Source organism: Poecilia formosa, unplaced genomic scaffold (assembly GCF_000485575.1).
Source record: "Poecilia formosa unplaced genomic scaffold, Poecilia_formosa-5.1.2 Scaffold526, whole genome shotgun sequence".
In the NCBI taxonomy this organism is placed as follows: Eukaryota; Metazoa; Chordata; class Actinopteri; order Cyprinodontiformes; family Poeciliidae; genus Poecilia; species Poecilia formosa.
In genome coordinates, this window is record NW_006800465.1 from 1,858 (window position 1) to 22,581 (window position 20,724).

General features: G+C 37.0%; 1 protein-coding gene across 3 annotated transcripts; it reads left to right on the plus strand.

Moving 5' to 3' along the window:
- Positions 1 to 1,047: 1,047 nt before the first annotated feature.
- LOC103129219 (uridine-cytidine kinase-like 1) lies at positions 1,048 to 19,106 on the plus strand. 3 transcript variants are annotated; one of them, XM_007540229.2, is made up of 15 exons: positions 1,052 to 1,365; positions 3,064 to 3,272; positions 5,522 to 5,628; positions 6,824 to 6,994; positions 8,042 to 8,113; positions 9,712 to 9,901; positions 10,004 to 10,065; positions 12,742 to 12,758; positions 15,881 to 15,979; positions 16,107 to 16,200; positions 16,319 to 16,381; positions 17,411 to 17,533; positions 17,598 to 17,705; positions 18,490 to 18,646; positions 18,967 to 19,106. In XM_007540229.2, exons 1-15 carry the CDS (start codon positions 1,274 to 1,276, stop codon positions 19,041 to 19,043), a joined length of 1,641 nt encoding a protein of 546 aa, XP_007540291.1. In that variant the 5' UTR covers positions 1,052 to 1,273; the 3' UTR covers positions 19,044 to 19,106. The 3 variants fall into 3 exon arrangements, with proteins under 3 accessions (XP_007540292.1, XP_007540291.1, XP_016520394.1); XM_016664908.1 differs by lacking the exon at positions 12,742 to 12,758 and adding an exon at positions 14,793 to 14,812; XM_007540230.2 differs by lacking the exons at positions 12,742 to 12,758; positions 18,967 to 19,106 and having other exon boundaries at positions 1,048 to 1,365; positions 18,490 to 18,608.
- The last annotated feature ends 1,618 nt before the right edge of the window (positions 19,107 to 20,724 follow it).

Here is a 20,724-nt window from a genome sequence, read left to right on the forward strand (position 1 = left end):
AGATCGGCCCTATTGATTTATGTGTATAAAATTATAATTGCATTGCATGAGTAAAAACATTTTACCAAATGTTTTTATGCCTTTTTGAGATATCAATGCTGTTCTTACCGTTGATTTCCTGATCACTCATCAATCAGTCTTAATATAAAACTCACTCGCAATCATTCTTACCAAATCAAAAACCAATTTAAACATAATAATATGATTAAGGAACTATAATCATACAATAGACTACAATCTAAACCAGTTTTTCAAAGTAAGGCCCGCGGGCACATGGAGGAGCACTAGGAGGCGCTGTGGGACTCTCAGAAAGTTGGAGGGAAGATGGAAAAAAAAGAATACCATAATGGTTTTTGTCTTTAATTTATCATAATCATTTTTGTTTTCTATTATTAAATCATCTTTAAAATAAAATGGAAGTTAAAATAATTGATTTAAATGTTATTTCTGATTACCATTTTCAGTCATTTTCATCAAGCTGCTTTGCTCTTCAAGCAAGTGTAGCAAGTAAGAAACAGAAATGTTTCTGACAAGAAAAAGGCCAAAAGAACAGAAAAAACAACAACATAAGAACTGTGGGAATAAAATACATTTTATACTATGAAGATAACATTTTTTATAGCGGACAATTTTATTTTAAATGAGATTTTTTTTTCTTCTTTTTCCAGCCCTATAAATTATGGAGTCTGGATAGTATTAATGTGTTTATTTATCGAATATAGCACTTCTTTAAATTAACTGATATTAAACTTAGACCTAATTAATATAAAACCTGAGTCAACTGGTTGTTTTGTAAATGTTCTTTATAAATGAAATTGATTTGATTTAACATCAAGTGCAGCTGGTACAAATGTAAAACTTTCCCAATAACCTCTCATACATTTTTATGTAGAATTTATTTTAACAATATCAAAATAATGCAAGTTGTCATGATGACTGCTATAATATAAATCTACGAAATACATAGAGATATGACGGTTATTTGTATGTTACAATGGTCTGCCTTTTATTATTAACGTTTCTATCGCATACTCGATGTAGTTTACAAAAGAAATGTGGCCGAAAGTCTTTTGTTTGAAAACTCTTTAAATTGCCTTTTTGTTCTTGTAGTTATTAAAGTACGAAAGCTTTCATAATTCAATGTGCATAATGTATTTCAGTCGTGCAGTTGAGGTAAAATTACCGACGTTCTGCGAGTTCCGCAAACACAACATCACTTTACGTCTTCTGACGTCATCACGCAACCAGTGTTTAGTTTCCGCGCCGAGCCGTTATGGCAGCAGCGATTATCCTCGACAGTAAGCCGGGCGAGCAGCCGACAGATGGGGGAGAGGACGCGGATAGGTCGATGTTGAGGACCGACAGGTGAGAAAAGACTGTCGGGAGGATGGAGTGCCTGTTGCGGCTGTTGGATCCCTGAACGGATCGCTTTAATCCTGCTAACGCAGCTAGCTGGCTAGCTTTCCTTCTCCGTCAGATCCACGCATTGTGTCAGCGTGGCTGCTGGGAGAACAAAAGAGGCAAAAAAGACAAAAAAAAAAACAATAACACATTTAATATCACTGCAGATATTCAACAAGGACGTGTTGATTTTTTTTTTTATTCTTATTTATTTTATTTTTTTATGAATTAATTAAAATTCTTGGCCATCTCAGAGTAAATGCTCTTTGAGTTTTGTGCCTGGTTGCAGTTTCAGTTTTAAAATTAACATTTCATTCAATTCAATTTCTCTTCTAGAAAAACAATGTTGCTTTACCTTACAAAAAGCTGAATGTTTTCTGGTAATATTTTTACAAATAAATGTTGATGTTCTTCCTTTGAAGCTTGTAGTCATGTTTCTTAATTCACTCCACTGAAAGACAGCAGAGCAGTAAAGTACTTTTTTTTATTTACAAAATCATCAGCACCACATTTATTGAAACTCCATAATATCTTTCAAGGTGCTGTGAAAAAGTATTTACCTCCTTACTTTTTTGTTTCAGATCAACTGAATTATAATCAGACAAAGGTGATCTGTGTAAATAACCACTGATGCTGTCATCCATTAGAGAAGGCCTGGACATTAAGGCTGAATAAAAGCATTTCATATGAGTCGATATATAGATAATTATTGATGATTATTTTTGTTTCAAATATCTGAAATTTTGCCAAACTGGTGGAATGACCTTTTCTTTTTATCTACAGTTTTCACTCCACACCATTGTTTTCTTCTTTTTAAGCAGTTATTGTTTCACAGTGAACTTGAAACTGCTGCTGTGCAACTTACTCAGCAGGTTGTTGCTAGGTAACCAAAGATTGAGTGAGTAGGCTAGCTTAGCTCATTGTGAGAAGTTGAGAAGGTAAATCACTTCCTCTGCTTACATCTCCCAGAATGCCATGGGGTTCTGGATCGGAGTTAAGTGAATTTTCCATATACACATTATTATATCTGATGCATTGTCTATTGACACTGATCACATGCAGTAGACACTATCTACATATTAAGAGTAATACTGCGTTTGTCCTACCAACCCAAATATAAACATCGGGAGTTTAATTAGAACATGTGCTTTGGTTTTGCTTGTTTCTCTTCCAAAGAGAGAAACTTTTAACTGAAGATTAGTGAGATAACTTTCCACAAACCGAGCCAAGTGATGACAGCCTTACTCATGTGAATGGTGGCCTCCCCACTCGATGTCATGCTGTTTCCTGGGCAACGGTGTGTTTTCCTGGGGAGGATCAGCAAGTTCTCCCGTCCTCTCCCTCAGTCACACCGATACCAAAGGTCCGACTGCGGAGAGTCCTCACGGAGACATTCCAGTGAAAATGTTTCTTTCTTCCTCTCTGCAGAACAACAATTTATGTGCAAGTCCACAATTTTACAATGTTGTAATATCAGCTGAACTTGCATGTACTTTGTAATACTTGAAATGCCTGTAAAGGAGCAGCAGGGGGTCACATATGAACCAAAAAGGCATCTCTGATGGCAAAAACATCCCATCCTATCCTCTTAGTGAACTGTACAACGACTGATAATGTTTTGGCGAGCGGTCAGCTTATCGATGCCTCTCCCTCTAAATGCAGCGGGAGCGGAGAAGATTCCATGGACGGTCTCTCCAACCGGGTCCCCTGCTGTCCTCTGACCCCGTCGCTGTCGCCACGGAAACGGACCACGAGCCAGTCCAAGACAGAGCCTCCGCTGCTGAGGACCAACAAGAGGACCATCTACACCGCCGGCAGACCACCGTGGTACAATGTCACCGGGACCACCTTCAAAGAGGCCTTTGTCATCGGTGAGAGAACAAACGCCGTCTGCTTCATAAACCAGAGTTCTCCTGGTGGTTGGTTTGTTTTCCAACTCCTACATCGTCACCTAAGACACATTTAAATATGCTTAAAATGAATAATTTACGCAAATATTTAGTACTTTTCTTATAAACTACAATCTATGCACCAATCCGGTCTTAATATCTGATCAGGTATCAAATCTATTCAGTCTAATTCAACAAGAATTAAACTGAATTCTAGTTATTTATTCTACATTATATTTGAAATTCCTAATTGCACTTTCTGAGCCATTTAAAATAAGGTTTGTTACAGTTTTTTACATTTTACCGTAGTCAAACTGGAAATTTTATCATTTTCTTTTATTTTACTGCTAATTGCACTGACGATTAATCGATTACTAAATTAGTTACGATTATTTCAATAATCGATTTATCACAATTAATTTGATTAATCGTTTCAGTCTTAGAAGGAAGTTGCGCTCATGTCTTCTTCAGAGGTTTTTGTGTTGTTTCCTGTAGTGGTTTTTGGTGCAGTGCCCCCACAGGCGAGGAGGGGAACAGGTTTTTGAACGGTTTGGTTTGTTTGACGCAGTTCAGTGTGAAAGTGAACCGCAGTGAAAATGTAACATATCAGGTGTGAAAACAGTCTAAGGTTATTGAGGCTGATAAAACCTTAACATTTCAGTTTTATTTTCCTCACAGGTGTCAAACTCCAGACTTTTAGTGTCGGTGTCCTGCGTAAACCACATAAATTTCTCAATAAAAGAATCTCAGTTTTCTTCACGTTGAGTTTCAGAATAGATAAACTGAAAAACCTCTGTCATGCTCAAACCTTTTTTGGTACAGATGTAAGTTTAGCAAACCGTAATCTAATGGTTTCTTTCTGTATGAGCCTTTATGGCGACACATCATGCTGATCTGCACAGTAAAACATCCGAGTCAGCGAGCTTCCCAGCAGCTGTGGAGTGAGCTCCAGGTGTGCATGTTTGACATCCACGGAGCGCCGTAGCGTGAATAAACTCATCAGACCGGCGTGAGCGGCGGGAAGGAGAGGCGGACGTTCTCCTCAGTCTGCAATCTGTTATCGCCAATGGAGCGTAGTGACTGGTCCCAATTTCACACACGGCTGAAAGGAGCAGCGGAAAACTGGTCAGACCTGCGCTGAGGAAGATGTAGTAAAATTTGGTGCAAGATGGAGAGGGGAGCGAAAGAGGGAAATAATTACGACTAAAACCATAAAATGGGAAGAAAATAAAAGAAATTGAAATGAAAGGAGGTAAAACTTTGTGTCTGCCATCTTTTCTTAACAATTGGGTTTTTATTGCTAATAGAAAACAGGGTTTGTTGCGTTGCAGCAGAGCAGCTTTCACAGCTGGGTGACTTTAAAACATGTTTAGATGAAATAAAAGGAAAACGTGTTTCTACAACATCCCCACAGCTGTACTTAAAGATAAATACAAGCAGCATTTGTTTAGTCCAGTAAAATAAGTGTTTTGCTAAAAGTCACTTATTTTCTGTTACATATTTGTATGTAATTGTAATTATTTTGTAGAAATCTGTTTAATTTTTCTTTGTCAAAAAAAAGCCAAATTTTGACTGATTTGTGACAGCAATAAATACTGTAAATACTGGTAAACCCATATTTTATTTTTTGAAGTGATATGGCTTAAAAAATAAAATCTCAGATTTTTTTATACCAGATTCAATTTCCAATTTTAATTGATCTATTTTTTCCCTCAGTTGTTTTTAGAACAAATATACAAATTACAGAAATTTTCTCTTTTCACATCACACGAGTCACATAATCAGGAAGTAGTTGGAGGATGATGGTTTTTTAAATGACATCACATGAACAAACTTTATTTGTGTTTCTTATGTAATGGAAACAACACAGTTGTGAAACTTTTTTTTTTTACATTACCAGAATATTGACAAAGTTTTGCATACATTCGTAATGGAAATGCAGCCAATGTCACACCGTTCTGCGCTAAACAGCACAAAGGAACATTGAAAGTCTAAGGAAATTCAAACTTTAGCGAATTTAACCTCTAAAAATCTCTCATCATACCAGTTTGCCATATCTGGTGTCTGTTGCTGCAGAACAACTGTAAAAAGAAGTGATATGTCATGAGTATATGATGAAAGTGTATTTAATTAGTTCTTGAACTAGTTTAGCATTTTTCTAGCAGCAGTGCTTCTCCACGTTTGTCTTCATTAATTAGAGCCGCTGCTGTTTGTGCTTTGTGCTCCTGCAGGTCTGTGTGGAGGAAGCGCATCAGGAAAAACCACAGTGGCCAATAAGATCATCGAAGCTCTGGATGTTCCCTGGGTGGTTCTGCTGTCCATGGACTCCTTCTACAAGGTGATCACACTCTGCGTAATTAAAAAACAGAACCACAAGCTTTGATTCATAGGGTCTTCAGCAGTAAATTTGCAGATTCACTCTGAGCAATAAGACGCATTCGATAACTGTTTACCCCCAGAGTTCTCTGATAGTTCATTAGCTTTTGATTTGAAAACAAACGCAGATCATAAATCATATTCCACTGAATTGATTAACCTTCCCGCCCCTTTGCTGATTTCAGCAAGATGAACTGAAATCGATGATTTTTGGTTCCTTTCTTACTTGCTTCTAACACCAAATTAAAAATGTTTGTTAAATTTGTCCCTTTAATATGTGACTAAAGGTTACAAAGAGGAATATTGAAGGAAAAACATGCTGAATATTTGTGCAGCAGTTCCTGCAGCTCAAGATTAAACAGTCATTGACTGTGTTCAATATTAGTGTTTTATGATATAAAGCACTTTGAACTGCCTTGTTACTGAAATGTGCTTTACACATAAACTTGATTGATTGATCTACAATGCTGAGTTCTATTTTTTATTTTTTTGTAAATATAACTATATTTTCATACTTTTCAGGTTTTTAATAGAATAATTTGCTTTCAGTTTCCAGTAGTGTTTGCTTAGACTGCTCAGTTTGGAAAATATTTACTTTTTCATAATTTTCAATCAAATGTGTGACAGAGTATGAAGAAGAATAAAAAAAATGGAGAATAAAGTAATAAAATTACAAGAATAAAATTGTAATGTTATGATTTTGTAATATTACGACTTTATTGTGGTAATTTTATAACTTTATTTTCATACAAAGAAAAATCCTTTGTTCCCAACACTTTTCATTAACAAATAATTCATTTTGTCCAATAAAGTTTTGTGAATTTTTAAATTTTTTTCCAGATCAAGTGGAGAAAAACTAATTCAGTTGTTCAAAGGGACGATATTGTGAAATCATAAGACTAAAATAACTTCATTGAGCCATTTGTTGTGCTTATTCTCAGGCTTTTCTAACAATTTAAAGTCTAAACTTCGTCATAAAGGCAAACATTATCTCTTGTTCTTGGTGTTTTTGTATAGCAGCTTTTCAGAGTTTTTACCCGCTCCAGTTAAGGAAATAGTATTTCCACATTATGAATTCTGAACAGGTGTTGAAATGAGCCCTGACAGCTGATCACAATCACCTGTTTTACTGCTGCTCTGGTTTGTTTGTGTCTCAGGTGTTGAATAAAGAAGAGCAGGAGCTCGCTGCTAAAAACGAGTACAACTTCGATCACCCCGACGCCTTCGACTTCGAGCTGCTCATCACCGTCCTCAGGAAGCTGAAGAAGGGGAAAAGCATCAAAGTGCCGGTGTACGACTTCACCAGCCACAGCCGGCGCAAAGAATGGGTCAGAAAACAACGACTGTAGTAAAAATACTTTTTGAAATTCCCCCCGCAAGTTTGCTGATAATTAAAGCTTCATTTTCCCCAACAAGAACCGTTTCTGAAGCGTTGCGTCTCTGACATCTCCTCTTTATTTCGTCGCCGTGTAATTTCATGGCTGACTGGCACAACACCTCATGGGAAATCGGCCATCTCGGCCGGCGACTCTGGGATCATTTTATGGCCCTTTTGTACGCAGCTGAATGTAATTAAGTGGCCAGGCTGCTCTGCTGCAGCCTGGGGTTCAGCTTCTACTGAGCTGCTTCCTGAATTCACACATTTTCACTTCTGTCTGTTTAAACTCGACCTTCTTGTGTTTTTTGTTGTTTTTTTTGTTAAAGATGTTAAAGGACTTCTACATAATCCTTAAATCAATTCACACTGCTGGGTTCCTTAGTCATGAGTTTGTGGCAGTGATCCTAAAGTCTTCTCGCTCCTCATTTCTTAGTATATTTTGTTTTTTCTCCGTCAATATTTTAGTTATTTCCTTGAACTTGACCACATGTTTATAACATTTATTTAACTGTACCTGCAATGATACCAATAATAAAATCTCTTCCCTGTATAGTCGGGATAACTTTGGAGTTTATTTATGTTTTCTGCATCAAAGCCTCTGATCTATCTGATTATTTTCTACTAAATCTGAATCATTGGTAGAGTCATGTTGGACAATGTTTTGTCTTGTACTGAGTAATCATGAAATATTTTCTTTTTATCTTGTAGCTTTTAAGTGTCTGCTTTGTGAGGATAAAAATCATAACTCATCTCGCCTCAGAAAACTGGGAGCAGATAATAAATAACTGGAAATCATCTGAGTCTTGAACAGCTCCAGTAAAGTGAAGCTGCTTTCAGTTTTACGCTCAAAGTTTTTAAAATCTTCATTTGAACATCTTTTAGGATTTCAGCTCCTTCTGCTATTCAGAATCTGTCTTGTTTTCTTTGTGGACATTTAAACTGACGACATAAACAATAAAATCTTCATTCTTTCTTTGATTTTTCATCTCTGTGACAGAAAACAGTTTATGGAGCCAATGTGGTGATCTTTGAGGGCATCCTGGCCTTTGCCAACAAGGAGCTGCTGAAGGTAAAAATATATATTATTCTCAGTTTTTTCTTTTTGTTTGTTTGCATGTTGTACATATTATAGACGGTAAACAGATAAAAGTTTTTGGAGTTGATTCAGCTTCCAGTTTAGATTTTTTATGATATGCTGATCAGTTTAGTTGATGCAGAAATCATGTTATTGATTATATTTATGCAGATGTAACAGGATAATGGGCAGACTATCTATCTACCAAGAAATGTGTAGTTTAAGGCTGCATGATGTTAGAAAATGTTGTGCTATCAGTAATATTAGTAAATATTTGGCATTTTGAAACTCTAGTTGTCCAAGTATTACATTTTGCAGGAGAAGATATTGCTCTCTAAACGTGGATTTCGCCCTCACTGATATTGCGATGACCATATATTTATGATATATTGCGCAGCTCTGCTTTGGTTGCAGCATCTGGAACAGCTGGTTTAGCCTCAGGGAAGCAGCGATATCCCAGTCTGTCCACCACAGCTGTTACCCCTCAGGGCTGCAGACAGAGGCACATCCTCGTAAAGTAATATTTAACATTTAGGTCATAATTTTGTAGAAATATTATCTTCTGTCTATTTAACCTCCTTTATTTTCTCGGTGTTTCTTCGATTGACGTCTTATTGCTGAGTCAAAGTGAAGATTCAGTCCAGTCTGCTGCCTGGAGCCTCTTTATGTGGAGAGATTTGCCTTTAAACAGAAAATTGATTTGCTCTTTTATTGAAAGCCTGTTTACGGTCAGTGAAAATCCATAAGAATTAAAGGGACGGCGCTCCTAATGGTAAATAAGTCCTGCTGCTGCGCGTCGGCTCCTCTGTGTGTTTGTGCGCTGGGCTGTGGCGATAAGGCGGCCAGCCTCCCAGGAGGCCCGGCTCCGTTGCTGATTACCCTCTTATTCAGTCAGTAACAGCCTTTGTGCTCTGTGATTAATTGTGCTTTGTGTCCTTTCTAGTAACTGAAGCCAATTATAGCTGCTAATCTGTAGAGCTAATATACAGGTCTGGGTTAAGAACCCGTCCAGACGGGCAGGATGCCAGGAACTGGGAATATAATGGAAAAAATACCGACATTAATTCTCTCTATTAAAGCAGAAACAGTATGGTGACGAGTTATCAGGATCTGTAGGAGGACTTTACAACGTATGTGACTGGGATGGAGCTTTGTTGTAAGAAATAAGAGACAAAGATTTTAATTTCTATCAGTTCTGTCAATCTATTTTTAAAAAATCATAAGATTAATCACATTCTAGTGCTGCAAGCACATTCAAAAAATAAAAAAGTGTCATTTCCTGTTTGTTTTTAAACTGGGTCTGGTTAAAAGAGCATACAAACCTGCTGTTTAATTTCACAAATGTTGTTTTGCAAGCAGAAACAAACTATCAATGTTCACAAATTATTTTAGAAGAATCAACTTTTAGCATAAAAAGATAAAAGTTACAAGTCATAGCAGGTTTATATTTATTTTGGTCTAGATAGAGGAAACATGAGTGACATCATTTGTTTCTGAAGCCTTTCAGGATTTTAAAATGTTAAAAGGAGAAATTGGAGCAGAAGCACCAGATAAACTGGACTGAACGTCGTTTTGTGACCTTTTCCCGGCAGCTGCTGGACATGAAGGTGTTTGTGGACACGGACTCGGACATCCGGCTGATCCGCAGGCTGAAGAGAGACGTCTCTCAGCGCGGGCGCGACATCAACGGCATCATCAAGCAGTACAACAAGTTTGTGAAGCCGGCCTTCGAGCAGTACATCGAGCCGACGGTGCAGGTGGCAGACATCGTGGTGCCCAGAGGTTAGTACTGATGTCACTCTCCTCTATGCATTCAACTGTCCTTTAAATATCACATATCGCCTTTTTTCAATAAAGTTACTGATTGAATGTGTTTCCTTTCAGGTGGGGAAAACTTTGTAGCTTTGGATCTGATTGTTCAGCATGTCCACAGTCAGCTGGAGAAGGTAAAGACTCCCAATAAGGTCTCTACTTGTTTGTGTTCTGCTGACTCGGCTCAAGTCGTAGTTTCTCCCGGTGTTTCAGTTCGTTTCAGTTCGATTTGTGGCGAAGCTGTTTGAAAAGTGCTGCTTCAGCTGCCTGCCCTGATAAGACTCGCCGCTTACAGATCCTGCACTTCTGGCTGTTTTTATATGAGGAACAATGTAAACAAAGTCGGCTTTATTCAGATCAACATTTTTAGCTGCTTCCGTCTGCAGGCGGTGGGAAGCATTGTGACGGGATTTTTCTGCGTCGCTACAATAAAGTGATAACGTGTGGATATGTGAGCATGGCTGTCAGGTTCTAAAGCCAGAAGTTTGACTTTTCTTCAGTTTTTTATCAAAGAAAGTTTAGTACCAGAAAAAAATAACCTGCTTGAAAAGCTAAAACTCTTTTTTTAAAATGTGACTTTATTAATTATTCCAAACCTGACCGGATGCACGACAGTAAAACCACGACACAGCATTTCTGCAAAAACTGCTCAACCATTGTCTCCCAAAATCAGGAAAAGTTTGATCCATTTATCGGTTTTCTCATCCGTCTGTTTGACCTCCCATCTTCATGTTTTCAAGCATTAAAACATCTAAAACATGCAGAAACCTGAGGACCAGGACTGGGCATCTTCTGTGAAATAGTTGCAGAAATCCCAAAGATATATTTTACAAAACATCTAACAGTGAATATAAATAGACGTTATTCTGTTGGTAGTCTTATTCTCTTCATGTTCTTATTCTCTTAGCAAACCGTGCTCATGATGCTGCAACATGAGGTGCAAAAAAGTCACTTTTAATTTTGTTTTCAAATATTCTGCCGTATGAAATTTAAACTTAACTGTTTAAACATGTTTGGAAGATGTAAGTTTTGTGTTCAAAGAGCTTCATGGGAATAAAAAACAAACTGAATTTGGTTTCATTTTACCCTCATCTTAGATTTTAATCTGAAGTAATTTAAGAGAAGTAAGATATTTTTTCCTGATAATAATTCAAATGTCAACAGCAAATGCAGCAAATAATTTCGGTATAACCAGTAAAAAAAAAACTCCTTCCATTTTCATTTTTTGTTATTGATTAAGGGAAAGGAAACAAATCAGATTGTTAAATATTGATTGTTCCAGGCAGAGTTTTGGTTGTTACAGCGTTTGGTGAGGCTCCTTTCTGCCTCGTCTCGTTCCTCCTTCCTTCCTGCTGCACCTCGCTGACCTCGGTCAGGCAGCTCTGGAGTCGTTATCTGAGATTAATGGCGCCGTGCGGAGAGGAGAGGTGTCCTCCATCTTTCTTCTCCTCATTGTTCTGTCATCCATTCACTTTTATGACCCACTGCTAACTATGATCTGTTCCACCTTCAACATATTCATTCGCGGCCATCAGCAGAACGCATCAGTTACACTCACTGCACGACACCTGCAGTATGCAACACGAACGGAGCAGGAAGCTCGTCCATTTTCCTTCAGTTTCAAAATTATTAGTAATTTACATAACTTTAATTGAAAGTTTCATGGTTTTATTCAGCATTTCCTTAAGCAGAAGCTTTTGCTAATTTCTGTCTAGAGTTTGGATGAGTGAACGACTGCGTTCAAAAATACTTTATTTATCCCAAAAATAAATTAGACGTTATCAAACTCATATAATCCAAGAGCCTTAAATTAATCAGGATCTCTGGTAGCAGTCAGTGTTGCAGTGAATCTGAAGATGCCTCTGACTGAAGATTATTGTTTACATGCAGCTCAACTTCTGGGCAGCAGAGATGATTTTCCACAGTAGCATGTCCTGAATGACATCATCAGTTGTTGCTAATCCACCTCATTTGCTTTTGCTGCTCCTTTTTAAAGCGGCGGTTTAAATAAAATTGACTTTCTTTTTAGCTTTCCATCATTTTATAAAGTTTTTCTCTCATTAAAACAAAGCTGGAGTGTCGCCTTGATTCTTCCATGCATGTTTGAGTAATCTTTTAATCTCCATGGCAACCATTCAGCTGTCAAAACGCCTGAGTGGACGTAGCCCCGCCTTCGAGGCGGCAAAAATCCTGCAAACAGCAAGAAAAAGCTCTTAATAAAAATCAGCTCATGATGATAAACACTAAAGATAAACCAGCAAAGTCGTTTATCTCCTAATAAAAAACAACAGGAGAACTCACTCCTTCAAACTGACTGGGTTAAAATATATCTGTCAGAGATTCTTTTAACTTTTATTTCATCTTCTGGAAGAAGGAAGACCTTCTCTTCAGTTAAACCGTGGGAAAAGATTTACTCCACGTTGAATCATCTGTTGGTTTCTGCTGCCTCTGAAATTCAGAGCAACCTTCATGGAGAGTTTATCTGCCAAAGCTTTGGCTCAGTCCACCAAGCACATTGTTGAGCCAACTGATGAAATCATTCGCTGTTCCAGCCCCGTTTTACACAATCAAATAAAATGGTCACACTTACTAAAATCTGATTTATGACGCTGTTGAGTTTTTGTTCAGCCAGACATGAAATTAATATTCATGGCTGAGCTGTCGGGGTGTGTGGAGCCGCACATTTCAGCTGAGAATGTTTTTGCTTTAAAGGTTTGAGTTTCTTTTATTTTGCTCACTGTGTGTGTTTTTGTGTCCTCGTATGGGCCTGACCCCTCCTTGCCTGGCTGAATGCTGTGTAACCATTCCAGCGTGAGATCAATGTGAGGTATGCCTGCAACAGCTTTTTATTTCAGTTTCTTTCTCATTACAGCCAGACCTTTACTCCCCTCCGCTTCCTGTTCGCCATACAGTCAAACCTTTTTTATTTTTTAATAACTGGGGCTTTTAGTATGTAAAAAAATTAATTTAACTGGCCAAACTACCATCACACCTGATGTCTCTTTTACTTATAACCCTGTTAAATATGTAGATAACTTGAAAACTTATCTACATAAGTATCACGATACTTATGTAGATACAGTTAAATACAATTTAACTGTATTAAGTTTGGATTATTTAAAGAAATTTCCAAGAAACAGCCTCTCTTTACAGCACGCTAATGCTAACGTGCTAATAGAAGAACATCGATGATAGAAAACTTTAGGAATGGAACATTGCATATTAATTAACATTTAAATGCAAATAAATTATATTCTAGCCAAATAGCTCATTTCCATCTCTGGTCTCATTGGTTGATGTGTATGATGTTTAATAATAAGAAGAAAAAGCATCTTCAGACCACTGCACAGAAAAAAACTCTTCACAAAGGATAAAATGGGTAATCAAACAGTTGACATTTGTACAATGGTTCAACAGTTTTCTCTTTAAATTGATAAGATGAATATAGTTATGCAGCTAAAAATAGAGTTGTATTCAATAAAGCTACGCTAAGCTAAACAGGCTAATCAGGTAACAAAGACATCTATTGCATAGTTTTCGCATACTAAGCAGATCCAAATGTTTTTTCGTTCTTTTTTATTATTAAATAAAAAGTTTTGTTTTTCAAGTTTTGTCTCACTGTTCATTGTAATCTAAGACTGCAGATAATTTAGATGAAATTGTCATTTCACTGTTCCATTCTTCCACACCCATAAGGAGAAAAATCTGGACACGTCCCTGGTGTTAAAGTATAAAATGTTCAACTTTTAAAACTCAGAAACTTTCCTAAAATTAAAAACTTTCCACTTTACGAGCTCAGAAAATTCCAAAGTTTTCTAAACAATTCCTGAGATTAATATTAACATTTTTGAGGTTTGTTTTTGCAAATGTTTAATCTGTGGAGCTCAGAAATGTTTTTATGTTTTCTAAAAACATTCTGAGATTAATGGTGAAAATTTACCCGTTTTTCTATCTGCAGTTGTCCTAATGCTCCCTGGTGTTTGCAGAAAAATCAGTGTAGAAAATCGTAAAAATAACAATCTCAGCAATGCGGACGGTTTTGATGAACTTTAGACTTATCACGATAAGAAATATATCACGATAAAGATAAACGATACGATAAATACCCACTGCTACTCTGAAATAAAAGAGAAAGTAAAAATCTTGGTTGTTGAAGAACTAACACTTTATGTTGTGCTTAATAGTTTCCATTGTGGAAAAATTTAATTTGTCAGTAATAATTTTGCTGTCATTAAAGAAAAGGAAACAGAATCAGTCAACGGGCCACATGTGGCCCCCGGGCCACACTTTGGACACCCCGTCTAGATCTTCACCTGCTTTAGACGTTAACTTCCTGCAGCCATGTTTGCACAAATCAACACCAAAATACAATCAGCACGACACTGAATCTGCTTATATACGGCGCTTCAAGTTGTTTATTATTAAGATAAATCTGTTTTATGTTAGAAATCAGTTTGAAGTCCTGCTGCAACACAAAGCAGAAACAGCGATGGAGTGAACTCTTAGTTTGCAGAAAAGCCGACATTTGGCAGAAAAGGCAACAATCGTGACTCTTTAGGTCTTTTCTCTGGGCGAGTTAATCTGATTTAATCTCTGTTAATAAATGCTGACATAAATCACAGATTGATTTGTAAAACGTGGAGGAGCTCTGCTGCTCTTTCAGGTGTGAGATCTCGGCAGAATAAAAACAAAAGCTCTAATTTAAACCCACTTAGATGAACTGATCTGATGGCGTGATGCGCTGCAGCGTTTTTGCTCAGTGTTGCACAGCGCCGATCTGTCAGAGCTTTCCACGACTCAAAATGTTCTTTCTCTCCCTTTTTTGTGTTTTTTTTTTTCTGTGCTTTGTGGCGTTCTGCAGAGGAAGCTTCGCTGGGATATGTGAGGCCCGACTTCTGCATCTTTTGTTCAAATATAAGATGCACAATCCTGCCGTTTCCATCCACTCCGAGCTTACTAACCTGTTCCACTAGTAGCTGCATGTTTTATCTGTAAATTCAGGCAACATGCTTGCTTTTGACATTTATCTGTCAAGTCTTGGCTGGCAGAGTACTTTTCCTAATTTGCATTTTTGTGAAATAAAACAAATGCACGACTTATTTTTTGCAGAAAGACAGCACAATTTAAAATAAAGTGTAAAGAGAGCAGCAGAAACAGACAAGCAGCTTTTTTGACGCTTTGCAGCACTTTGCATGTGTTTGACGATATTCAGGGTTGCATTTATTGTTTTGCATGTAGATTACAGCACAATTGGAGAAGATGAGGGCATTAACTCTTAAAACTGCTGCTCTGACTGAACAAAGGGAATCTTAGGATCACAGCTCCTCTGCTATTCTTTAGGATCAACATGTTTTTCCCCATTTTTATGAAACAGTTTGCTGGTAGTTCACATTTCTGCTTTGCTCTGCTAAATAACATTTTCTCTGCAAAAGTTACATGACCATTTTTAACAGAACTTATCAAGTTTTATAAATGCATACTTTAGGAGTCTAGCTTCTTTTATTGTTAAGAAATAAAACCACTGCTTTTTAATTTACTTTTTTAGTTTTTTTAAGAAACAAAATTAATGTATATTCTTGACTTCCATAAAATGAAAAAGAATAAATAAGAAGAGTAATGACCCATATTCACCTATTTTAGTTATTTTTAAATAAAACTGCACTTACCCATGCAGTTTATGCAAGTAAACTTTGACACCATGTACTTAAAACGTCTGGAATGTCTTTTTATATTTCCTTTAATTACTTCCTATGCTGTTGTCGAAGTATTTTCCAGATCTGGATAAGTTTGAGGATGAAAGAATATCTGAACTCTTCATCCTTTCATTTGTCCATCAGATCATCCATCTGTTTGTTGTTCTGAAGTCTGAGTCTAACTTTGACATTTTCACATTCAGTTGCGCATAAAACAATCTGAATGTTTTCTGTTTTTTCTGTTCGTTTCTTGCAGATCGGCTCTGGCGTCGGCCCATCAGGGTCAGCCGTTACCCAAAACCCTCAGCGTGATGGAGAGCACGCCTCAGGTCCGCGGCATGCACACCATCATCAGGTCAGCGCGCCACCGCACGTCTTACAGGAAATACCTGCTTCTGTTTGACCAAACAGTTTGTTCCTGCAGCCCAGCTTCATGCAGGAAAACCTTCAGGAGCTTTAACTCTTCCTGTTTGTGTTTGTAGGAACAAGGAGACCAACAGAGACGAGTTTATCTTCTACTCCAAGAGATTAATGAGGCTGCTGATAGAACATGCCCTCTCCTTCCTGCCTCTCAAGGTGAGGCTTTTCAGCAGCAACATTAGCCGACCTTCCTGGCCACTGGAGCAACCAAAGTGCAAAATAACATTTGGCTTCGAGTTGGAACTGAATTTCGTCCCGTTTTTGTCTCGTCCAGCCCGCTTCCGTGGAGACGCCTCAAGGCACCGTCTACGAGGGAAAGAGGCTGAGCGGTCAAAGAGTAAGAATCAGAGTCTCATCGACTCTCCACTGAACTGATTCAGTGTCTGGAGGAAACTTTTAAAAAGGTTCCGGTTCTCTACGCTGAACTGGAAAGTACAGAGCTGAACTGTTCTGCAGATTTGGCAAAGTTCAAGAAAACAAAATAAGATGAACTTTATTCACCATCCCACTGTCTCCAATCATCTAACAGGAAATATCTGCTGTAAATTCATATCAAACTTCAGTTTTTATCCTTCAAATTTAAAGTTGGCAAGGATCAGTTCAAACCATAAAATAAATTAAGATAAAAATATTTTCTCTCTACAAGTTTTACCTGAACAGAGAGACATTTCCATCCTGTATGGCAGGAAATATCACATTTTCTGTCAAAGGTGTATCTGTGTTTGAATGTTAGGACATTTTCTGTGGTGTACCTCAGGGTTGTGTGTTGGGGCCGTAATAATTTACTTTTCATTCTCTTTTTCTACATGTCTTGCCTTAACATTTCAGCATAGGGCCACTGAAAAAAACTAACTAAAACAAACTAATTCTTTAATCTTTAATCTTCTGAGAAAAAAGTCAAAATTTGGAGGGGAAAAAAGTCTGAATTTTGAGAAAAGTCGGAATTCTTTTCTTTTCAGATTACTCATGGAATAAAAATAATCTTTCGACATATTTCAGTCTAAAACTAGTTTTTAAAAAGATTTTCTTTTACAATTTACTGGATCTCCAACTGATGCAGTGAATGTTTGTCTTAATTATGAGTTTCCAACTGTATATCCTGGCATATATGAGTTATTATGCTATTTATTTCTATAAAAGGTACATTTTATGTGTAACTTTGATCATTTTAACTGGTTATCAAGTCATTTATCTGTTCACTGAACCAGATGTTGTTCCTGAGGCTGCCCCCTAGTGGCAGCAGCTCTCATAGCTCTGCTCTACTGCAGTAGATTCAGATGTTAAAGCTGCAGTTTGACCTGTTTGCTGTTCAGCAGGAGCTTTCAGAGTAAATTATTGTTGTTTTCTTACTTTCTGTCCCGTTAAGATCACCGGCGTTTCTATCCTGCGGGCCGGGGAGACGATGGAGCAGGCTCTGACGGCCGTCTGCAAAGACATTCGGCTGGGGAAGATCCTCATCCAGACCAACCACGACACCGGGGAGCCGGAGGTTTGTATGTTTGTGAGCGACGCCTCGGTGGCTGCGTGTGGTTCTCACCGAGCTCTTCCTGCAGCTCCACTACCTCCGCCTGCCGAAGGAGATCAGCGAGGACTACGTGATCCTGATGGACAGCACCGTCTCCACCGGAGCCGCGGCTCTCATGGCTGTCAGGGTCCTGCTGGTGGGTCCAGTTTTAAACTTTTTAATGTTTTTACTTTTAATTCTGATCAGAAATATTCAGGATTTTTTAAATTCACTTTTAAACTTCTTGAGAAATAATAAACATATCGTTAATAAGCAAAAGAATAACAAAAGACGAATTCATCAGTTAGATTTGTCAGCTTCCATTTTAACTTATGTTTAAAAAAACTAAAATAAATAACTGAGTCTTTAATATTCTTTTGACATTTTAGTGAAATATATTTTTATAATTTTTAACCTACTTCATAAATCCATTTGTTTTTTGTTTTTTTAACTTTTATTTAAAGTTATTTGCTTCTTTTCTCATAATTTTTTGATGATATATAAATAAACTTATTTATCAAAGATTGAGGAGATTTACATTGTTTTAGACGTTTAATTTTGTTAGTATTCTGTGTGTAGAGTTTTGTAAAATGTTTATTTTCATGATAATAAGCTGCTGCTTTGTTCCCAGGACTCATGATGTTTTTACCCGAAGGAAAATTATTCTTTTTATTGAAAAAAAATTTAAATAATGAGTAATACAAAAATAAATAATTTTTTAAAGGATTTTTTCTTTTTTAATGAGTAAAAAAATTACATAATTTTAAAAAACCATTTTTGTTTTTATATGAAAAGAATTCAAATGAATACTACTTTTAAAAAAGGAAAACAGTTTTTTTTCTTTTTATAAAATATAAAAAATATAAAATGTATTTTTTCTAAATAGAAAAAAAGCAGTTTTTGATCATTCCTGATTAGTTTTTTTCCTGCTCCATGTTTAGGACCACGATGTGGCCGAGGATAAGATCTTCCTGCTCTCCCTGCTCATGGCGGAGATGGGCGTTCACTCGGTCGCCTACGCTTTCCCTAAGGTCCGCATCATCACCACCGCCGTGGACAAAGAGGTCAACGACCAGTTCCACATCATCCCAGGAATCGGTGAGGTTTTCGGATAGTTTGGTTCGTTTGGCACAGTGCAGCGTGAAAGAGAACCGCTGCAGCTGAAATTATAACAAATGTTGCAACTTTGGTTCCAGCTGAATGTGTCTGTTGATTTTGCAGCAACCCTTCATTTAGAGGAAGCATGTGGCGACAGTGGACAGAAACCGCTCACTTTTAACAGGAAAGAAACAGAGCAGAGCAGAGCTAGCTAGATGCTTTAAAGGATGAAGAGACGCAGTCAGGAGTATTTTCTATGAGAAACAGAGTTTTAAGGAGAAATCGTGGCAAACATGTCGGTGTTCTGCTCTTTTTCTCAGGTAACTTTGGGGATCGTTACTTTGGTACCGACGCTCCATCTGATGTCTGTGAAAGTGATGAAGGGATGGACTTCTGAGGACAGACTGTTACAGGAGCACTTCGCTGTGAACACATCTTAATAATAAATTTCTACTTTATCTGCTCGACTTCTTCTTCCACCAAGATGCTCTGAACTGGTTCCTGTCGGATCCCACAGAGCGGGCTTTATGTGACGGCAAACTTGTAAGGTTAGGGAAACGTTTGTTAAAGGGACCAGAGGTAAAAGTTCGCTCTGAATCAGGTTCCACAATCCACAACATATTACAACTTAATTTCTTTTATTGTGTTGATAATTTCTCTTATGATGCTTTAAAGTTCCTTTTATGCACCATTAATTTCACTGCAAAAACACAAAATCCTACCAAGTATTTTTGGTCTAATTTCTTGTGTAAATATCTCAGTAAACTTGAAATAAGACTAAACTGACTTATGAGTAACTTTTCAGCAATAAATAGGAGTTTGTTTTACATAAATAATACCTTAATATGGATGAAAAAGACTCAGTTCCACTGGCAGATTATTTCACTTGTATCATGTGAAAATGTCTTGGTATAAGTGAAATAATCTGCCAAGATTTTGTGTTTTTGCAGAGTTTCTAAAGAGCCTTAAAGTTGGCAAACATCTTGCTGGATTTTTTGCACAGTTCGAGGCCAGATATTGTAAATAAATTAATTTAATTTAAATCCAGCTGAGATCAAACTAGATCTGGGCTCAGTTTTGATTGGATGTTGATCTATGTTTTTGCACTAAGATGTTGCATGAAGATAAGGCAACGTTTTCATCTCTGATGATAATCGTCCCCCACGTTTCTGTCCGACTTTAAGATATTAGTGCATCGCTAGCAGAGTGAAGATTTCTGGAAGAATTTGGGCATGTTACATTTTTATTTTCTACAAAGTAAATGTTTTTATCTCAGGCAACTTTCACCAAAAGGGACGGCAATCATAACTACTTGAAGACGATTAACTGATGAGTGAATGAAAAGGTCAAATATCAACTTTTTTTTTACCTAAATATGTTTTTTATTATTATTTTACTCCACAAATTTCAATATTTCTTTGTTAAAAAGTTTATCTAAAAGAATTTTATTGTTTTTCAACAATGCAACAGGTTTTCTTAATCCTCTGTATTGAGCGCCATTTTGGGTTTTTATGAAATTTGGTCAAATATAATTTGTCACAGGCTCAGGTCTTGCATGTAAACTGGCCCTTAAAGGGACCCGTCCTTGCTGCTGTTTAGCCAAGTTTTACATGGTTATTTATTTATCTTGTTTACAGGTAATTACTTTCATCATACCACACATTTTTGACTTGTATGAATCCGTTTTTTTCCAGAAATATATGCAGTACAAGTCAATTTAAAAGTTTGCTCATTCAGCATTTCTACTGTCAGTTTTAAAATCTAGTATTTCCTCAGTTATGCTGAGCTACATGTCACTTTTTTTATTCATGTCACCATGTTCATAAAAAACAGTAATATACATTTATACGAAGCATATAAAATCAAATACAACTGACTTGAAATAACTTTCAGCTGTTACTTGTATGAACGCTCATTACCTCATACTATAATTTTACTGAAAAACACTGCTGCCAGTATTCATCTGAGGCAAAATAATAAATTTATGTACCCTGTGCCATTTTTTTCCGAAACAGTTGTCATAATGGGTATTGATTCTGTTTCTGTAAGTGTCTCTTTGCTTAAAGAGAATAAATAAA

What these genes read in the sequence shown, in the direction of transcription:
- LOC103129219 (XM_016664908.1), top strand. Translation starts at nt 1,274, where the DNA reads ATGGCAGCAGCGATTATCCTCGACAGTAAGCCGGGCGAGCAGCCGACA. An exon ending in TCCACAGTCAGCTGGAGAAG is followed by an intron (nt 10,066 to 14,792) that starts GTAAAGACTCCC and finishes GGCGTTCTGCAG; the next exon opens with AGGAAGCTTCGCTGGGATAT. An exon ending in TGGCTGTCAGGGTCCTGCTG is followed by an intron (nt 17,706 to 18,489) that starts GTGGGTCCAGTT and finishes CTCCATGTTTAG; the next exon opens with GACCACGATGTGGCCGAGGA.